We start from the raw sequence: 19,103 nt of genomic DNA, 5'->3' as shown, positions 1-19,103 counted from the left end.
TCTGTAACCGAAATTCTTTCTTTGATGTGCGTAAGCAAATCTCTTATAATAGATAAGGAATTTCTTGCCTGATACTCTTCCCCTTAAATTCTTTGAGAATCCTAATTTTTGCTTTGTATCTGATCTACCATACCTGTGGCAACCTGCCCTCTTTACCTGGACTATCTTTCCAGGGTAGTTTATGAAAGACACGTTTCCCCATATCCTGCATATTTTAGATGCCTACCCAGAATCCATTTCCCTTCCCCCTTCTCACAGAGCCCTGTCCTTCTTAGGTGCATCTGAATGTAAGCCCATTCCTCAAGCCAGTCACTGGTTCAGGAACCCAAGCCCAAGCTAATCAGCACAGAGCACTCCCTTGGCCATAGGGATCGATCCATGTGACCCAGTGAATGTGATTGAGATAGGGGGAACACGATGGAGGTTCCTGGAAAAACAGGGTCCCTGTTTAGAATAAGCAACCAGAAATTATGTTCTTTCTCCTTCTGGACAGGGATAGTCAAAGGTAAAGCCCAGAACTACTATAGCCACTTTGTCGCAGCAAAGGAAGCCAGTACGGGAATGAAGCTGATGGAGAGGGTACGGCTGAGGAAAACATGGAGATGGAGACAGAGCTGCCCCTAAAACCTTCCTTGCATCTGGGTGTCCCTATAGATTCCTTCATTGCATAAACCAGTGGTTCTCAACCTTGGCTGCACATTAGAATCTAATGTTGTGGCCCCACCCCATAACAAAGAAACAGAATTTCTGGAGGATGAGGCCCAGAAATCAGGATTTTAAAAAGATTTCCAGGTGATTCTAATGTGCAGCCAAGGTTGAGAACCACTGGCATAAACCAACTGAGTTGGACCTACTATTTTACAACCTTAACCACTGTAGCTGCTATACGCTGTGACATCCTCATTACTCCAATAGACAAAAGAGAAGATTTCAAACACCTGTGCTTTATCATACTTGGCATTCGGTTATCACTGGGATCAAAGAAAGTCCTTAAAAACATTCTCTCTTATTTTCCCTAGAGGCATTAATTTTCCCCAAAATCTTTACTATTAAAAATTTCAAACATTCACAAAAGTTGAGCTCTAAATCTACCCCTTGGTTGATACCAATGGCTGACATTTTATCATGCACTTGCTTTATTGATTTCTAAATCTATATCTACCTTATATACCTATATTTTACTGAATCATTCAAAAGTGAATTTCAATATTGTGACACTTCATTCTTCTTATATACTTTAACTTCAGCACATGTCTTCTAAGAACCATTAGCATACTATGAAAATTTACAATTCTAATATTCAGTGTATTCATCCCCCAAATTATCTTTTGTAGTCTTTTTTTTTTTTTTTTTAAATTAGGATCCAATAAAGGTTTGCTCACTGCATTTGTACATTTACCTTTTACAACTTGTTTTTTATAACTATTGTCCCCATCTTAAAAAAATCATACTTTTAATCTATAGCATCATTATGGCAAATTTCTTTGGTCTTCCCTTTTTGACATGATATTTACCTGGATTGGTTATATCCCCCTTTGCATAGTGGGTCCCTCGATTCATTCCTGTATCAATTCCTATTCACTACTCAGATATAATTTCCCTCTCTATTTAAAAATCATGACCTTGACTCTGGGGGAGAAGGGACAGATCTTCTTTATGTTAGAGTTTACTAATAAATGTAGGAGGAATAATAAAAATAGAAAATGACCATTTGGCAAACATCACAGTAACAACTGTTGTAGGCAAGATCCATTGATGGATGCTAAAATTCATGGATGGAAGTATGATAAGAAACAGGATATTTGCAAAATCTCAAAATATCTCCCACAAGATACTTCTTAATTGCAAAGGAATAAAACCGTAACTTGATAGAGACAAAAATCTTGTAGACAGCGCTTAATCAAGTTAACATCACCAGCCATAGTGTATTGACATTGTCTGCCTCCTGATCTGACACACAGATATGCACAACCTTCATAACCTCTATCCATGAGAAAATATAAGGCAAACCCGAACTTAGGTCTATTCGACAAAATACAGGGCCAGTCAGGAGATTAAGGAGCAGGACAGCTCAATGCAATGTGGGTTCCTGGACGGGGTCCTGGACTAGAAAAGGACATGAGTGGAACAACTGGCCAAATATGAATAAAGTTTGTAAGTTACTTCATAGTATTATGTAGATATTAATTATCTGACTTTGATAATTATGGTGATGTAGCATGTTAACATTTGGAAAAGCTGCCTGGCTGGTGTGGCTCAGTGGTTGAGCATCCGACCTATGAACCAGGAGGTCACAGTTCAGTTCCTGGTCAGGGCACATGCCCAGGTTGTGGCCTTGATCCACTGGGCCATGCAGGAGGCAGCTGGTCAATGATTCTCTCTCATCATTGATGTTTCGATTTCTCTTTCCCTTTCCCTTTCTCTCTAAAATCGATAAAAATACATATTTTTTAAAAATTGGAGAAAGCTGTGTAACGAGCATATGGGTCCTCTGAGTACTACTTTTGCAACTTTTTTTGTAAATCTAAAATTATCTAAAAAAAACAAAAAACCAGAAAGACTCTCTAGTTAATGTATAAGTTTCTCTTTCAGGGCTAGTAAGTTTAATGTGATCAAACCAAAGACTTACAGAGCAGAATTAGGGGGGAAATACCTCATCAGCACAACTGCCGCTGATTCTTACCTGAGAGCCGCTGTCCTCTCACAAACACGCTTCCATTTCTACTCAGCTTGGACTTGGAGTCTGATCCAGAACGTCCCAGATTAAATATTGATTTCCACTTCTTTGATTTACTGGAGAGCTTTCTTCTACAAGAGCCAAGCCATACGGGGTTAGTTTCATAACTAGTCATTTCAAGGCAGCCTTTAACTTGAGAAGAAATAACCCAAACACATTCTAGTTATGAATGGCCTGGACATTTCAGGAAATTCCCCTCTACAACCCAAGTTGAGCCTGACTCTCACCCTGTCCGGGGATGCCCTAGATGACCAAGCGAGGCTTTCATGAGTCAGCACAAAGGACCACATTCCCCAGAGAAATGGGCAGAGGCATGCCATTAAAGGCCGCGGTGGGGCACACAGAGGCAAGGATTGACGGGAGACTCAGAGGTCACAAGCAGCCACACAGTTCTGGGAATTCTGGGAGGAATTCTGGTAAGCACTTTAGTCCTGGGTTTTCAGAGGTCCCTATGTTTTACAGGAGTAAACACTAAAGACCATGGAGCTCAGTCCTGGTATGCTCCCTGCACTGTGGACCACACCGCTGTCACCTCCACAGGTGAGAAAAGAGCTCGTGAAGACTTTCATGGACCACAGAGGGGGTGTATGAGAAAGCAATGTGCAAAAAAGTCTGGCCTGGGAGAGTGGCAGGCTGCTGGGTGTGGTCAGTGGTCATAGCAGAGCAATGCCCAGGGTAGTTAGTGTGTCTCTCATTTCCCTGATGCCGGGCACCAGGCTGCTTCAGTAGGAGGCGGGAAATGACAGTGCTGGACTCCATCCCAGGAGCCTGGTGCCACCAGGGGTCACCACCAGGGGTCACCACAGACACCTTGCCCAGCTCTGACTCAGCCCAGCACTCAGACTTCATCCAGCTCCAGGATGGAACCCTGCAACTCGCGGCTCCACAAGGAACCTTTTCTCCACAGGTTCTCACAGAGCACCCGGATCTCCAGCCCAGCATGTCTTACCATCAGTCACAGAGAGACCTGCAGTGTGGGTGGTTTCTTTGGATCTGGTCGGGTTTTATTCAAGCACTTGGCCTTGGGGTGGATTTGACAGGGTGGGTTAAACTGGGGTATGGTGCCGCTCAGGTGTGGTTGAAGTGCACAGAGAACATGCACTTGATAGTGCAGACCAGGGTTGCAACAGAGGAAGTGAGAGGGAGAAACAAGGAAATAAAATATCCTATGATTTTAAATGATGTTTGGAGGAGAAGAAGGACTCTGGAAAGTATGAGAGGAGGCGTGGAAGCCAGAGATGGCATCTCCCAGTGCCGCATGCCCAGACCTCCCAGTCTAGAGTGGTACTATTTGGCAACTTGTCCTCCACTCATCTCTATGCCTTTTGCAATGTTCTGTGGAGGTGAAGGGTGGGGGCAGGGAGTCGAGTTTGTTTGTTAGTTAGTAAAGTTCCTTTTGAAAATGTCAAGCCTGCTTTGTCTAAACTAAGGAGTGAGGGATTTATCCATGACTCTGATACCTATGAGCCCCACCTCCATCCTGGTGCTGAGAATCTCTGGTGGGAGAGCAGGGTCATGATGACTCTGGGGCAGTGACCACAGAGAGTGTTGTGGAGACAGCTCCTTTCTCTTCTGGAACGTTTCCTTACACCCCAACCCAGACTGCACCCCAGCCCATGCGGCCATCATGGCCCCAAGACCATGTTCCTTCCTCCTCTGAAACCCTCCTCCCAACCATCTCTCAGGATTGCAAAGAATGCCACTTACTTGTTGTCTGGTAACTCCAGGACAGTGTGGAAGAGGGTGCCCATGGGAGGCACGATCTCGGGCAGGCTATTCTCCCTCCTTTCCTTCCGGGCAGGATGGTTAGTAGCCAGGCTCCGGGCCTGAGCTTCCTCCAGGCTCACCAGCTTCATGGGCAGGGAGAGGGCTGGCAAGGTCAGGCTCTTCACGATGGGCCAGTTTTCTGTACAGAGAAGAGAAGAGCGCATGGACTCCTGGGAGGAGGCCTGTGCACCGGTCCACCCAGGTTCCACCCACAGCTCCTCCCTTCCTGACCTCCCGGCAGGTGACTCCTCTTGGGCCAGGTGAGGTCTGGGGCAGAGTCTGCATACAGAAACACACAGACCACCTGGCCAGACTAGCCAGAGGGCACACAGGGCCTTCAGGAGGTGAACTGCACTAACTGTATTCTTCAAAGAGGATTCATTCATTCATTCATTCATTCATATGACAAACATGTACTGAGCACTTACTGTGGACCAGAGTACAGCAGTGAATCTTTAACCCTGGAAACCGCCCAGTACTCTGGCCAGGTGGGAGGTAAATCACTCAGCTAAGGGAAGGCAGGAGATTGCCCCTTCTCTCCACAGCTGGACAACAGGTGCTCCCAGGCAATTTAAGGTTGGAGCCTACGTTTTCCCTAGATCACCTGGGCCTAGGCTTATATCTCTGCAGTGAAAAGACATTTAATAGCCTATACTATTCTCTAAAAGATAAGAGGCTGTTTACTCACTACCCAGTCATCTGGTATTTGCAAGCTAATCCCTTCCTTCTGTAGTTTTTATTTTTAGAAATAGAAGTGATGACAGATCAGTGCAGTCCAGGGTTATCTCTTTTCTCCCAGTCAGTTGTTCTCAACTTGGGGCAATTTTGCAGCCCTCCCTCCAGCCAGGGATATTTGGCAACGTCTGGAGATATTTTGGGTTGTCACAAGCACGTGTGGGATTGTTACTGGCACTAGTGGGTGGAGACCGGGGTGCTGCTAAACATCCTGCGAGGCACAGGACCGTGTCCCATAACAAGAACCAACCAGCACTAAGTGTCAATAGTGCCGAGGCTGAGAAACCCTGAGCTAAGTGAAAAAGAAGACATCTAAGTTTGCCTCTATTTACTCCTCTGGCAACCAAAGTTTTCTGTAACCTTGGGAGCTGTGAAGAGATTCAAAGATAACTTGGCCACCCTGGCCTAGAGGCTCAGGGGGTTGAAGCGTCGTCCTGTATACCAAAAGGCTGAGGGTCTGATTCCTGGCCAGAGTGTGTATGGGAGGTAACCGAGCCATGTTTCTCTCTCATATCAATGTTCCTCTCTCTCTCTCTGTCTCTCACGTATTTTCAGGTGAGGATTAAGAAAAAAAAGAAAGAAAGATAACTTGGACAAATCAAGACTAAGAAATCTTTTCTTTTTTTTTTTGTAGAGGACTCGCTTTAGGTTTAGAAGCTCCTTGATAGTACTCTCTCTCTTTGTAGAGTATGACCCTCTCTGAGTGAAAGGAAATAAAACCACTGAAGGGGCCTGTAGAAAACGGAGACAATGTGACTGTGGGAGGTTCTGGGAAGGAAAGCATGGCCATCATTCAGTCAATTAAGTAAGTCTGTGATCCGTAAGAGTTGTCATTAACGGTTTTGAATTTAACTTAGTTTTCCTACTTAATCCAAAGTAGGTTAAACTATTTACATTTAATTTACTCACAGTATTTGTTTGTAGATTCTAGATTATTAGTTTGTTACTTATTTATTTATTTATTTACTTAAAAGATTGAATCTCTCTGGGAGCAACTGGAGCCGTGGAAGAACATACAGAGCAGGGTCCGGAGACCAGGGTTCAGCACCTCCCCCTCCTCCTACATCTAGGCTCCAGGATCCTAAGGTCAACTCATCAGCGCTGCCTGGAGGCTTAACAGACATCTCCAACTCTACATTTCAGAACAGAGCTTGTGCTCTCGGCTCTTCACCTCTAGACCAGTACCCCCTTCCATCTTCTTCAAATTGGTAAATGACACCGTGGATCTCCCAGTTGCATAAACCAAAACCTGTAGTAGTTATTTTTTCATTCATTCCTTTCTTTGATGCAAGCCCTTCTCCCACCTCCAGCCTATAATCAAGTTCTATAACTCACCCTCCGAAACATATCCTGAATCCAGCCACTTTCCTCCATTCCCACTAACGTGCTTGTCCCGCTCACCATGTTCTCCCACCCGATTTCTGCCATAGCTCCTTAACTGGCTCCCTGCTTCCAGCCTTGTTGCCTTTCCAACTCTCCTTCACACAGCAGCTAGAACGCTCAGATCCTGCACTCCCTGCTCAAAACCCTCCAGGCCTTCCCAAGGCACTGAGAACAAACCAAACTCTTAGCATGACCTCCAAGAACCTCCATCTGTTCCTCTCTTCTCCTTGCCCACCGAGTGGTCGACACAGATACACAGTACATTTTTTGAATGTATACTCCCATTATATATAGTGCATGTATTTGTAAATTATACGTATTTACCACTGTATTAGTATTATATGTAATAGAAAGCATATAAAGTCATAGAAATTACAAAGTATACAATAAAAATAAGTGAAAAAAGAAATTGCAACAGTTTCTTCTAACACCCATACTTTGGTCTCTGGTGTCCCATAGGGTGGAGCACTCCACTCTGGAGACCACATTGGCATTGGCCGGTGTTCTGCAACACAATGCGCCCATTGCCTCCTGGGAGCTTTTACCCTCCCCGTTCTCTGTGTTTGGAACATGTGTCCCCAGATCCTCACATGACTGCTTCCTTTAGTCATTCAGGTTTCAGTTCAAAGATCATTTCCTTAGAGGCCATGACCACTCTGTACCCAAATAGCATCCCCGAGTCACTGACCATTCCATCACCCTGCTGTCTGATCTTCATGGTATTTATGGTCTTTGAAGTGACAATGTATTTATTTGTAAACTTACTTATTACCCGTCTTCCTAACCAGACCTTCGCTCTGTGCAGGGCAGTGACTTTGCTGTTTGTGTAATGACACTGTCCTCACCATCTAGAGGTGCCCGATACAAACACATGTTTTAATGCATCTTGGATATAGCACAATCCTTCTGGCCTCACTGCTCTCATTTATCAATTAAAGGCACTGGATTCTATGACTTCTATAATCTTCCCAGTTTGAAACAGAACCCTATTTCCAAATCTAAAATTCCAGAGGATATGACTTATTCCATTTTACGTAAACATTAGTATGTTACCTTACCAAACTCAATGCAAACTCATCATAAAAACATTTAAATTAAATTCATTGAATAGTAAGTATTGAAGGCAATCAAGAATTAAAGAATCAAGAGTAAATTGGACCCGGCTGGTGTGGCTCGGTGGATGAGCACCAGCCTATGGCACAGGGGGTCATGTTTTGATTCCTGGTCAGGGCACATGCCCGGGTTGTGGGCTTGATCCCCAATGGGGGCGTGCAGGAGGCAGCTGATCAATGATTCTCTCTCATCATTGATGCTTCTATCTCCTCCCTCTCCCTTCCTCTCTGAAATCAATAAAAGTATACATTTTTTAAAAAGAGTAAATTGGATTTCAGAATGCAGGACAAAAGATTAAGACAATGTTCACAAAAAGAACAGGCGTTTCCAGGTTAGAATTAGGAACAGCCTTATTCTAACACTAACAGTCATGGATTTGCTGTTTGGAAGAACATTGCCCTTAGGCATTAATAATAAATAAAATACAGAGGTTTATTCATCTATTTTCCTAATTTTTCCTCACAGAGGCAGCACAGAGTTAAGAAAAGAGCATGGCTGGCAGATTGTAGGTTCAATGTTCTGTCCCACCAGTTATTACCCGGGTGGCTTTGGAGAATTACTAAGCTTTCCTGCTTCTCTGTTCCTTCACATATAAAATAAAGTTGATAACAACTTTATGATGGTTGTTGTGATAAGTCAATGAGATGATGTACATGGAGTGCTGGCAATAGTTCTTGGCATCGAATAAGTCCACAGTAAATTATTGGTTGACTCAAAAGGATGAATGAATGAATGCATATTACTTCTCATTGACTTTCACAAAGGATTTATATAGCTTACAATAAACAATACATCTATAATGGGGGAGTTAAAATAAAGATAAAAGAAATGTCAGCTGCTCCTCCATATATAACCAAGAGAATTAAAAACATACATTCACACAAAATTTTGCTGCTCATAAAAACAAAAAAAAGTTGAAACAACGCAAATGTCCATAAACTAATGAATGGCTAAACAAAATCTGGTATATTCATACAATAGAATATTACTCCACCATAAAAAGCAATGAAATACTGATATAAAGCTTGAGAACATGTAAGTGAAAGAAGTCAGCCACAAAAGACATGTTTTATATAATTCCATTTATATGAAATGTCCAGAAGAGGTAAACCATAGAAAGTAGATTAGGATCTGGGAGGAGGAGAAAGTATGGAATGACTACTTCATGAGTATGGGATTTTTTTAGAGTGATGAAAATGTTCTGGAATCAGATAGTGGTGATGGTTACATAATTCTCTAAATACATACAGTAAAAAACCACTGAAGTTTACACTAAAATGATAAAATGGTGAATTTAACGGTATATGAATTTTATCTCAATAAAAACAAATTTTAAAAGAGAGATTGTAAACCACATAGAAGACAGGGTGAGGTGGGAACAATTATATCAGGAGTCAAAATTTGATGATAATTGCAGTAGATTATTCTCATGATTATACTTGTTTTTTCCAAAGATACTAGCTAAACTGGAAAAGAACGCTTCGATCAGCTAACAAATGATTTATCATATGGTTCTCATATACCATTGGCTCTCCAAGTGTGGACCCTGACCACTAGCAGCAGCACCACCTAGAAACCTGGTAGAAATGCAAATTCTGAACAGCACTCCAGACATGCTGAATCAGAAACTGGGGGGTGGGGCCCAGTAAATTGTGCTTCAACAAGTCTCTGGATGGTATTGATGGACACTATTGTAGGAACCCACTCTCACAAAATTGGTAGTTATCAGGTTTCTTAAAAAAAAAAAAAGAGAGAGATTTCCCCCCTAATTTTATTTTGTATTGGTTTTAGGTGTACATCCCAGTAGCTACAAACACATATGTACTTTACATAGTATTTTCCTAGATATTTCCAGTATCCCAACGGGCACCGTACATGGTTATCACAATACTGTTGACTATATTCCCTGTTTTATTTACATCTCTGAGACTATATTGTAACTACCAATTTGTACTTCTTAATCCCTTCACCTTTTTCACCCAGTTCCTCAAATCCTACACCTCTGGTAACCACCCGTTTGCTGTCTATGGGTCTGTTTCAATTTTGTATGTTAGCTTATTTTATTCTTTAGGTTCCACATATCAGTGAAATCATATGGTATTTGTCTTTCTCTGACTGATTTATTTCACTGAGCATAATACCTTGTGGGTCTATCTATGATGTTGAAAATGGTAAAATTTCATTCTTTTTTTATGACTAAGTAACATTCCATTGTAAATATGTACCACCATTTTTTAAATTGTTGTTGTTAATCCTCTCCTGAGGATATTTTTTCACTGATTTTTAGAGAGAGTGGAAGGGAGGCAATAAGGGAGAGAGAGAGAAAAGAGGGGGGGGGGAAGAGAGAGAGAGAGAGAGAGAGAGAGAGAGAGAGAGAGAGAGAGAGAGAAACACTGATGTGCGAAAGACACATTGATTGTTTGCCTTCTGCACCCTGACAGGGATGGAGTTGAACCTGCAACAGATGTTGTCTAGAGTGTCATTTAAAGCTGCTGTTTCCTTGTTGATTTTTTGTCTGGAAGATCTATCTACTGATGTCAATGGGCTGTTAAAATCCCTTACTATGACTGTATTTGCTTTATATGTTTAGGTGCTCCTATGTTGGGTGTATAAATATTTACAAGGGTTATATTACTATTGTTGGATTGGTCCTTTTTTCATTATGTAGTGTCCTTTGTCTCTTACTATAGCCTTTGTTTCAAAGTCTATTTTGTCATATATAAGTACTGCTACCCCAGCTTTTTATTTTTATTTTCATTTACATGAAGTGTCTTTTCCCATCCCTTTACTTTTAGTCTGTGTGTATCTTTAATTCTGAGGTGGGTCTCTCATAAATAACATATGTATGTGCCTTGTTTTCTTATCCATTCAGCTACCCTATGTCTTTTGATTGGAACATTTAAGCCATTTATATTTAAAATGATTATTGCTAGGTATACATTTATTGCCATTTTATTCTTTATAACTATGTTTCCCCTATTTTTCTTTCTTCTTCTTAAGAAAACTCTTTTACATTTCTTGTAATACTGGTTTGGTGGTAATGAACTCTTTTAGCTTTTCTTTGGTTGGGAAGCTCTTTATTTTGCCTTTTATTTCATTTTATTTATATATATTTTTATTGGAGGAGGGAGAGGGAGAGAGAGATAGAAACATCAATGATGAGTGAAAATCATTGATCGGCTGCCTCCTGCACACCCCACACTGGGGATCAAGCCCACAACCTGAGCATGTGCCCTTGACTGGAATGGAACCCGGAACCCTTCAGTCCACAAGCCGACACTCTATCCACTGAGCCAAACCAGCTAGGGCATTGCCTTCTATTTTAAATGATAGCATTGCTGGGTAGCGTAGTCTTGGTTGTAGGTCCTTGCTTTTCATCACATTAAATATTTCATGCCAATCCCTCTGGCCTGAAATATTTCAGTTGAGAAATGACCAGTTTAGAGGGGAGTGCTCAACTCAGGAAAGATGGTGTCTGTGGGTGGTACAGGAGAGGGACTCAGCAAGGGACACTGGTGGCTGTCCCTTTAGCTTTCTGCCCAGAACCATACAACCCAGTCTGTCCTCAAAAGGCTCTAGTTCAGTGGTCGGCAAAGTCATTAGTCAACAGAGCCAAATATCAACAGTACAATGATTGAAATTTCTTTTGAGAACCAAATTTTTTAAACTTAAACTATGTAGGTAGGTACATTGTTATTAACTCAAATAGGGTACTCCTAAGGCTTAGGAAGAGCCACACTCAAGGGGCCAAAGAGTCTCATGTGGCTGGTGAGCTGCAGTTTGCCGACCATGGCTCTAGTCCACTCTGAGCTGTCCTCCCTCTGCTGGAGCCCTAAGTGAATAGCTGCAAATAAGATTTTGTGAGCTGGGCACCTAGGTCTCTAGCAGACTTCCATCTCTCCCAGGTGGACTGAATCCCCACTGACTTTTACAGTCAGATGTTATGTAGGCACCTCTTCCCGGCTCTGTTGCTCTGGGCTGGGAGCCCAGTGCGGGGTTAAGGCCCCCATGTTCCTCAGGAGGAACGTTTGCAGGTGAGGTATCCCTCCGGATTCTCAGCCACTGCACGTATGTGTCGGGAAAGCCCTTTTTGTGTCGCCGCCCTTCCTACCAATCTCAATGTGGCTTCTTCTGTAAATCCTTGGTGATAAGACTTCTGTTCAGCTAGTTACTCAGGTTGATTGTTCTATAGTTTAGTTGCAATTCCAGTTTGGGCCTGGGAGGCGGTGAGTATAACTTCCACCTACTCCACCGCCATCTTCTCCAGGCTTCTTGGTCAACTGGATTTCTGTTTTTTAAAAAACTGGGCTCACATGAGTTCATACAATGTTATCCAATTCATTCCCAGGGTTCACTGTGCCATTAAAAGAGTGATAGGACTGAAATGTAATATTTTGCATCCCATAACACCCAACCTGAAATAGCTATATCTTTCTCACCAATATGGCTACAGTGTATGCTAACTAGTCTCTGCATACACGTGCCTACGAACACACACTAATTTTTATATGCATAGTACCTGGCAGAAGGCAGAACAAACTACGCACTCAAGAAATGCTTGAGAAGTAAATGCATTCTGAATATGCATGTGAGCCTGAACATGCTGCCTCTTAACTCATTCACTCAAGATTTCAAGATGAAGGCATAAGGGTCTTCTGAAGTATATCATACTGAAAGTAAAGATGAATCTAATAGTTAAAGAGGGGAAAACTGCCAGTGCCTCTAGATAATAAACAGTTTGAGATCTTATTAAAACCCATAGAACATTATTATGGTTCACCATGCCACACTCACGGGATAGTCCAAATATGCAGCTGATCAGAAACCTGCTACAGCCACCTGAAAACACACCACATCTTTGCTGCACACATATAGCTGTATACACGCACGATCCCAAGACACTGACACACACACACACAATAATCAGCACACACACACACACACACACACACATCAGCACATGCACAATGCCAACACTCAGAGCTAAGACCGAGGCCACCCTAACTTATTCTTGGGCCCTGTGACTAAGGCAAGGAAGGAGGATGGGCTGGAGGGGTGTATGCCGGGAGGAGCCGTTACCTTCGTTCTCCAGAGACCCAGGTGCACCATTGTTAAAGATTTGATCCACATGATTCAATATGAACTCAATCACCACCTGCTGGACCCGGACAGCGAGGAAGGCTGCGTCTCCATTGCAACCAGTGGCTTCGATTTCCTTGGACCTAAATCGAGGAAGAAACACATTTAGCTCAGTGAGTCAGCCCTAGAGCAGTAAGGGGGAGCCAGTGGGCCTTTTGTACAAGCCCCATCTCTTCAATGTATACACTTTGTTAAACTGTATAATATTTTAACTATTAAGACCAATTAAAGGGACTTTCCAAAGGCTGTGAAGCCCAACACACTGAACAAATTTAAAACAATTACCAGGAATTATAGACATTGCAGGACTATAACACTATTTTAGCGAATATACAGGAATTGCTTTTAAAAAAAAATCGGATCTCCTTCTACCCCCACCCAATTGTTCTGTGGGGCTGTTCATCATTTAGTAAGTCATATCAAGCAGTTGGTTCAGGTGATAGCCAGCTGTGACCCCACCACAACCAACAAAAGCCAATGAGCCACAGGGACAAGACAGGTCCTTTTTAAGAAATTATAACATACAGACCCATAACTTTAGTCACATTCTGGTGGTGGCCAAAAAAATGCCTCTGGAACCCAGAGTTTCCAGGTTAGCAGGCAAAGAACCTGGGCTTTTAAAATCACATTTAATCCACCGGTGCTACAAAATACCACTTAGCTACTGGTGTGTCTTCAAGGGGCTTCAATTTCGAAGAATCCAGTCTTTATTTTCATCAGTGGGCTGCTTTGAGCCCACTGGGGTGGGAAGAAGGCGAGGGTGCGGTGGTTACCTGAGGAGGTTTGGCGCCCACACCAGGGCCAGGTTCCTGGCGTGCATGTTGGTCTTGCTGCTGAAGGAGGCGATGTGGGCCAGGTGTCGAATCAGGTATTCCAAGGTCCTGTAATGGTTCATTTTATTTATTTTTACAAAGTAAGAAACTCTATGGCCTGGGTGAAGCCTGGAGGTAATTCCAAGTTTGGATTTGAGAGACTAAATAAATATTTCTCTCTCGTGACTTTTGAAGGAATAGAAGGAAAACATCAAGATTGGTGGAAGTAATTTTCTCGGCCCTCGGCATGTTGGCCCAGGGTGAGGAAGGGGAGCGGTCTTGGAAGAAAAACACCTATTATTGCCAGAAAGTTCTTCCTTATGCCACATCAAAATCTGGTCTCGTGTAACAGGTGGGCAGGCTTAGGGAACACTGGGGAAGACGGTAAGATTAGGGGCTAACTGGTGAGAATGAAATGAAAGGATGGGGTGATGTCAGGGATGGTGCTGATGCTCAGGTAGAGAGCGGTCAGCCAAATGCCAGAGCATGTTTTAAAACCACCTCGGTTTCCATGGATTTGGTTCCTCTATGAATCTGGGTAAGAACCTAGGATATCACTGTGAGGCTATCCTCCTGTGATCCGAACCGGGGTGGGACTCGGAGGGGGATTCTGTAAGTAACTGGGACATGGGCCGCCCCTTCCCATCAGTGTTCCCAGCCAGACACCAACTCACTCTGAGAAAAGTGACCTGTTCCCCGACTCGAAAAGCCCCAGGCAAGCCACTGCCCACCGAATCTGTTCCCTTTTTATGCGCCTGCCGTATTACACCACACTGACGGGCTGTGGCTTTCCTTCATCAGGGATTCTTACCTATAATGGGACGGGGGAAGCTGCTGGACAACATTTTGGATTCGGGCCAACTGGCCTTCTTCTGGGCGACGGGACACTGCCTCCTGCAGAGAAGAACACGGAGCACCAGTGAGTGCCTGCGAGGGTGGCCACGCCCCTGCGCCTGCCGGTTTTATTTAGGCTTCTGGTGCTGCAGCTTCCGGCCATGCCTAGAGCTCATCCTTCCAAGGGAACGCTTTTCTAGTAAAAACAAACAACTGAAATCTCCTAGGGTTCATGATGTGAAGTGTCTAACATTGCACCCACGGAGACCTGTGGATCCTTCGGGTCTCCGTGCCCCCTCAGACGGGTGTTTAGGAATCTGCTAAAGAACGTGTAGAACCTTGACTGTGTCTTGTGTGGCAGAAAGAGTCGCAGAGTCTCTGGGAGAGATAAAGAGATAAAGAATCTCTGGGAGACAGAGGGACACAGGGTGAGATGGAGATGACGGGTGGCTCCATGTTTACGCAGCCAGCTGTCCCCTTGGGTGCAAACAGCCACTTCCCATCCAGCCTGAGACTATCCCATGACCTTGCTACTACTCAGCAGCTGCCTGTTGTAGATGCTGGGAAGCAGGGAAGATGTGCCTTCTCAGCCCGATAAGAGCTTTGCCCCTGAGACCCAGTGGCCTTGCCAGGACTTGCTTTGTTGTTTCCTGTGTGGGTATGTGGTACCCCCTCCCCCGCCCACCTCCAGCCCAGGGCCCTTAAGGCAGGGATGTCAGTGAAGGCAGTGTGATCGCAGGCTTGTCCCGGGCTCCTCACGATGCAGATGTCCCTGGGCAGATCCCCCTGCATCCCTGCAGCCTGCAGCCTGGCACATAAGCCTTCCCTCCAGACTTGACTACACGTCTGACTTGACTGACTACACGCCATTGCCCTGCCTGTGCCCAGGCTGAAGGGCCCCCTCCCACTAAAAGGCTGAGTTCTGAGGAGCTGCCAGCACGGGGGCAGTACCTAAGTTCAAGGACAACAGCAACCACATCTTTCTTTTAATTCTGAGGTCTAATGCACCTCTATAAAAATGCACAAGTCTGAAGCTACAGCTCCACGAGTTCTCTCATATGCATACATGCATGTAACCCCACCCAGACCAAGGTACACTTTAAAAGGAGCTCCTGCCCTAGCTGGTTTGGCTCAGTGGACAGCGTCAGCCTGCGGATTGAAGAGTCCCAGGTTCAATTCCAGTCAAGGGCACATGCCCGGGTTGCGGGCTCGATCCCCATTATTGATGTTTCTATCTCTCTCCCCTCTCCCTTCCTCTCTGAAATCAATAAAAATATATTTAAAAGGAGTTCCTGAGCTCACGTCAATCCTTTTCAGCCCAAGCCCATTGTTAGGCATATGGGACTTCAGCCTTGTATTGCCTCCCAGTGCTGGAAACTTGCTTTATATTTATATACAGGGTAGACAAAGTATGTTTACAGTTGTTTGTATGGAAAAGTATGTAACACAAGAATAAATAATAACACAAGATTAAACTCTGTGTTTTGTATACTCACAACTGTAAACCTACTGTTGCCCACCCCTGTATAATGAAAAGAATATGATGTATATTCTTTTTTTAACTTTGCTGAATTCACTTATTAAATTGAGTCGTTTGTTTGTTTTTTTGTTTAATCCTCACTTAATATTTTTCTTTGCTTTTTTGAGGATATTTTTCTTTGCTTTTCTTTTTTTTTTTGAGGATATTTTTCCATTGATTTTCAGAGAGAGAGTGGGAGAGAGAGGGAAAGACAGAGAGAACTATGAATGTGAGAGAAACACATTGACTGGTTGCCTCCTGCACGGGCCCTAACCAGGGCCCGGGCTGGGGAGAAGCCTGCAACAGAGGCATGTGCCCTTGACTGGAATCGAACCTGGGACCCTTCGGTCTGCAGGCCAACGCTCTATCCATTGAGCCAAACCAGCCAGGGCCATAATATATATTCCTTACGCTGGTACGTGCTTCCCCCTGCAATACCACCAAAATAAGATCCTGTGGTGTAGTTTTCTTATATTGTTCACCTCTATTCAGCCTGTGGCTGTCATTTGCTTGCTGTGTATAAAGGGTGAAGTTCAAACTTGCAGGTATGAGAATTTTCAGGCACAGAAAAGTGGAAGGAAATTAACTACACGGAGCACCTTCTGTTTGCCAGGCCCCAGCGAGGCCACATTTGCTGGGTCTGTTCTGTTCTAACCAAGGAGAACTCCAGGACACCACCCCAGCCGGCCCTCCCAACGGCCCTCACTTGTCTCCATTTCCCCCCACAGCACTCACACCTTTACATGTGCTATACAAGGGGCTTATTTGTTAGGTTTACTGTGTACTGTCTGTCTCCCTTGCTAGACGCAAGCTCTGTAAGTGCCGGGAAGGGATGAGTCCCATGCCTGGCACATGGGCCTTCCCTTCAGACTTGTTGAATGACTGACTACAAGCCATTGCCCTCCATGCCAGGGCTTTACCTAGTAAGGTTATTGTTTGTTTGTTTTGTTTTTTGCCTTTTTTATTTAATTGACGTAAAATACATAAACAGCAGCTTACTGTTTTTAAAGGCAATCAAAGGTCTCTACATGGGAAAACTTGATCTTTTTTTTCCTAACTGGAAGTGCGGAGAAAGGTGGGGTTGGGAGGGTCCCAGTCACAGGTGTCCCAAGCTTCTGGGAGTTTGCAAGCCTGAGAATAGAGCCCCCAAAACATGATCTCTGCCTCGTCCTCACTTTTTGAGACATGCAGGATGTAGAGGGTGAGGACCAGAGTGGGGCTAGGAAGAAGCACCCAGACGCCTCTGCTCCCCTCCCGGGAGGGTCATTTAGAAAACAAATTTGTGGGCAGGACTCTGGCTGCCAAGGGAAAGCCTCATTAAGGGAGCAAAGAGGGAGAAGCTCCAGGGAGCTGTGTGGACCCTCCCACCTTCTATCCTGCAAAGGGGGAGGCGTGGGAGGCCTCTCTTCCTGTCCCTGCAAAGCTGGGATGAGCTTGGCAAAGCTTGCACACACACACACACACACACACACACGCCCTTTCTAAAAATGTATCTGGAGAATAAAGGTGTAGATGAATTTAACAGACCACATGGAAAGTTCCTTTAATATTTTAGGAAGCGGTTAGTCATCTTTTTTTCTCTAAGAGGCAGGGCGGGCTCACTCCCTGAAGCCTGTAGGCCCCATTTGGGATCGGTGTTTATTCATTAGTCACAGCCTCTCCCCATCACACCCCAATCCTATTCAGAAACTCTCTAGATCCCGGTTTCTCTCCCGGAACAGTCCAGTTGCTGCAAACTTATTTGCCCCCCAGGCGCCCTGTCAGCAGGGTGGACACAGTGTGGCCCTTCCTCCCACTGCAGCCCAGCTGCAACTCAGCCTTGGCCTTTTATTTTATGTTACTCCTTCAAAAATTAGAATTTTTCTTTTAAATTATTTTAAGCAATTAGGTAAAAAAGGAACTCACATACATATTTTGAAAATGCAAAGCTTTCAAAGGAATACACAGAAGAAAGTTCGTCTTCTTCCAACTGCAGACTTCCGTCTCCAGAGGCAACTGTGTGTCCTTCCAGATGGTTCTGCCTATCCATCTTTGTCACACCGTGGAAGCAAGCATGCCTACATGATCTGACCCATCTGCAAATTCCCTGTCTTCCATCATTTTCCTCCCACCTACTCCACAATAGCCACGCTGGCTTCAACATATCCCCTCAAGCAAGCTCAACTGACATTTTGAATATTGGTCTTTTGCAACATTGGGTACATGGATCTTGAACCGGCAACACTTACAGAAATATGCTTGTTTATCATCTATCTCCTTCATTAAAATGTAAGTTTCACAAGAGTAAGGATCTTATCTATCTTGCTGAAATCCCAGCACCCAGAACTGTGCCTGTCATTCATAGTGCACACAGTACATTTGGTGAATGAAGTAAGTGAATGAGTCCACGTTTTGCTTTGCTTTGAAAATGCCAACCAGGACCTGGCCAGGTAGCTCACTTGGTCAGAATGTCATCCCAATACGCCAAGGTTGCGGGTTTGATCCCTGGTCAGGACAGATACAGGAATCAACCAATGGCCTGGATGGTGTGGCTCAGCAGTTGAGTGTCGACCCAGGAACCAAGAGGTCGCCGGCTCAATTCCCAGTCAGGGAACATGCCTGGGTTGCAGGCTTGATACCCTGTGGGGGCCAGGCAGAAGGCAGCCAATTGATGACTTTCTCTCTCGTCAATGTTTCTATCTCTCTATCCTTTCCTTTCCTTTCCTCTCTCTCTTAAAAAAAAAAATCAACCAATGAATACATAAATAGGTGGAACAACGATGTTTCTCTCTCTCTCTCTCTCTCTCTCTCTCTCTCTCTCTCTCTCTCTCAAATCAATAAATAATATTTTTTAAAAAAAGAGGAAAAAAGAAAGAAAATGCCGAACAGCCACCTTTGGGCCACACTTCCAGGACAGTACTATCTGAGGACCATCCCTCCATTGTGGGGAACACTAGCATTTCGGAATTTAACTAAACGTAGTCACAGGTATCTTTAAAAGAGAAAGGAAGAGGAAGATTTGACACAGACAGAAGAGGAAAAGGCAATGTGATCATGGAGGCAGAGATGGAAGTGATGCAGCCAC

At 44.1% G+C, this 19,103-nt stretch overlaps 1 protein-coding gene across 1 annotated transcript in view; it reads right to left on the bottom strand.

Moving 5' to 3' along the window:
* ARHGAP31 (Rho GTPase activating protein 31) overlaps positions 1-19,103 on the bottom strand; it is a 105,182-nt gene that overhangs the window by 15,088 nt on the left and 70,991 nt on the right. The window contains exons 4-8 of the mRNA XM_036348825.1: positions 14,498-14,580; positions 13,648-13,755; positions 12,815-12,957; positions 4,445-4,643; positions 2,684-2,808 (exon numbers count right to left, since the gene is read on the bottom strand). Of these exons, the coding sequence (XP_036204718.1) occupies positions 2,684-2,808; positions 4,445-4,643; positions 12,815-12,957; positions 13,648-13,755; positions 14,498-14,580 (658 nt within the window). The remainder of the gene's footprint in view (positions 1-2,683; positions 2,809-4,444; positions 4,644-12,814; positions 12,958-13,647; positions 13,756-14,497; positions 14,581-19,103) is intronic.

Source organism: Myotis myotis, unplaced genomic scaffold (assembly GCF_014108235.1).
Source record: "Myotis myotis isolate mMyoMyo1 unplaced genomic scaffold, mMyoMyo1.p scaffold_m19_p_2, whole genome shotgun sequence".
In the NCBI taxonomy this organism is placed as follows: Eukaryota; Metazoa; Chordata; class Mammalia; order Chiroptera; family Vespertilionidae; genus Myotis; species Myotis myotis.
This window is presented reverse-complemented; position numbering and strand designations above follow the sequence as displayed.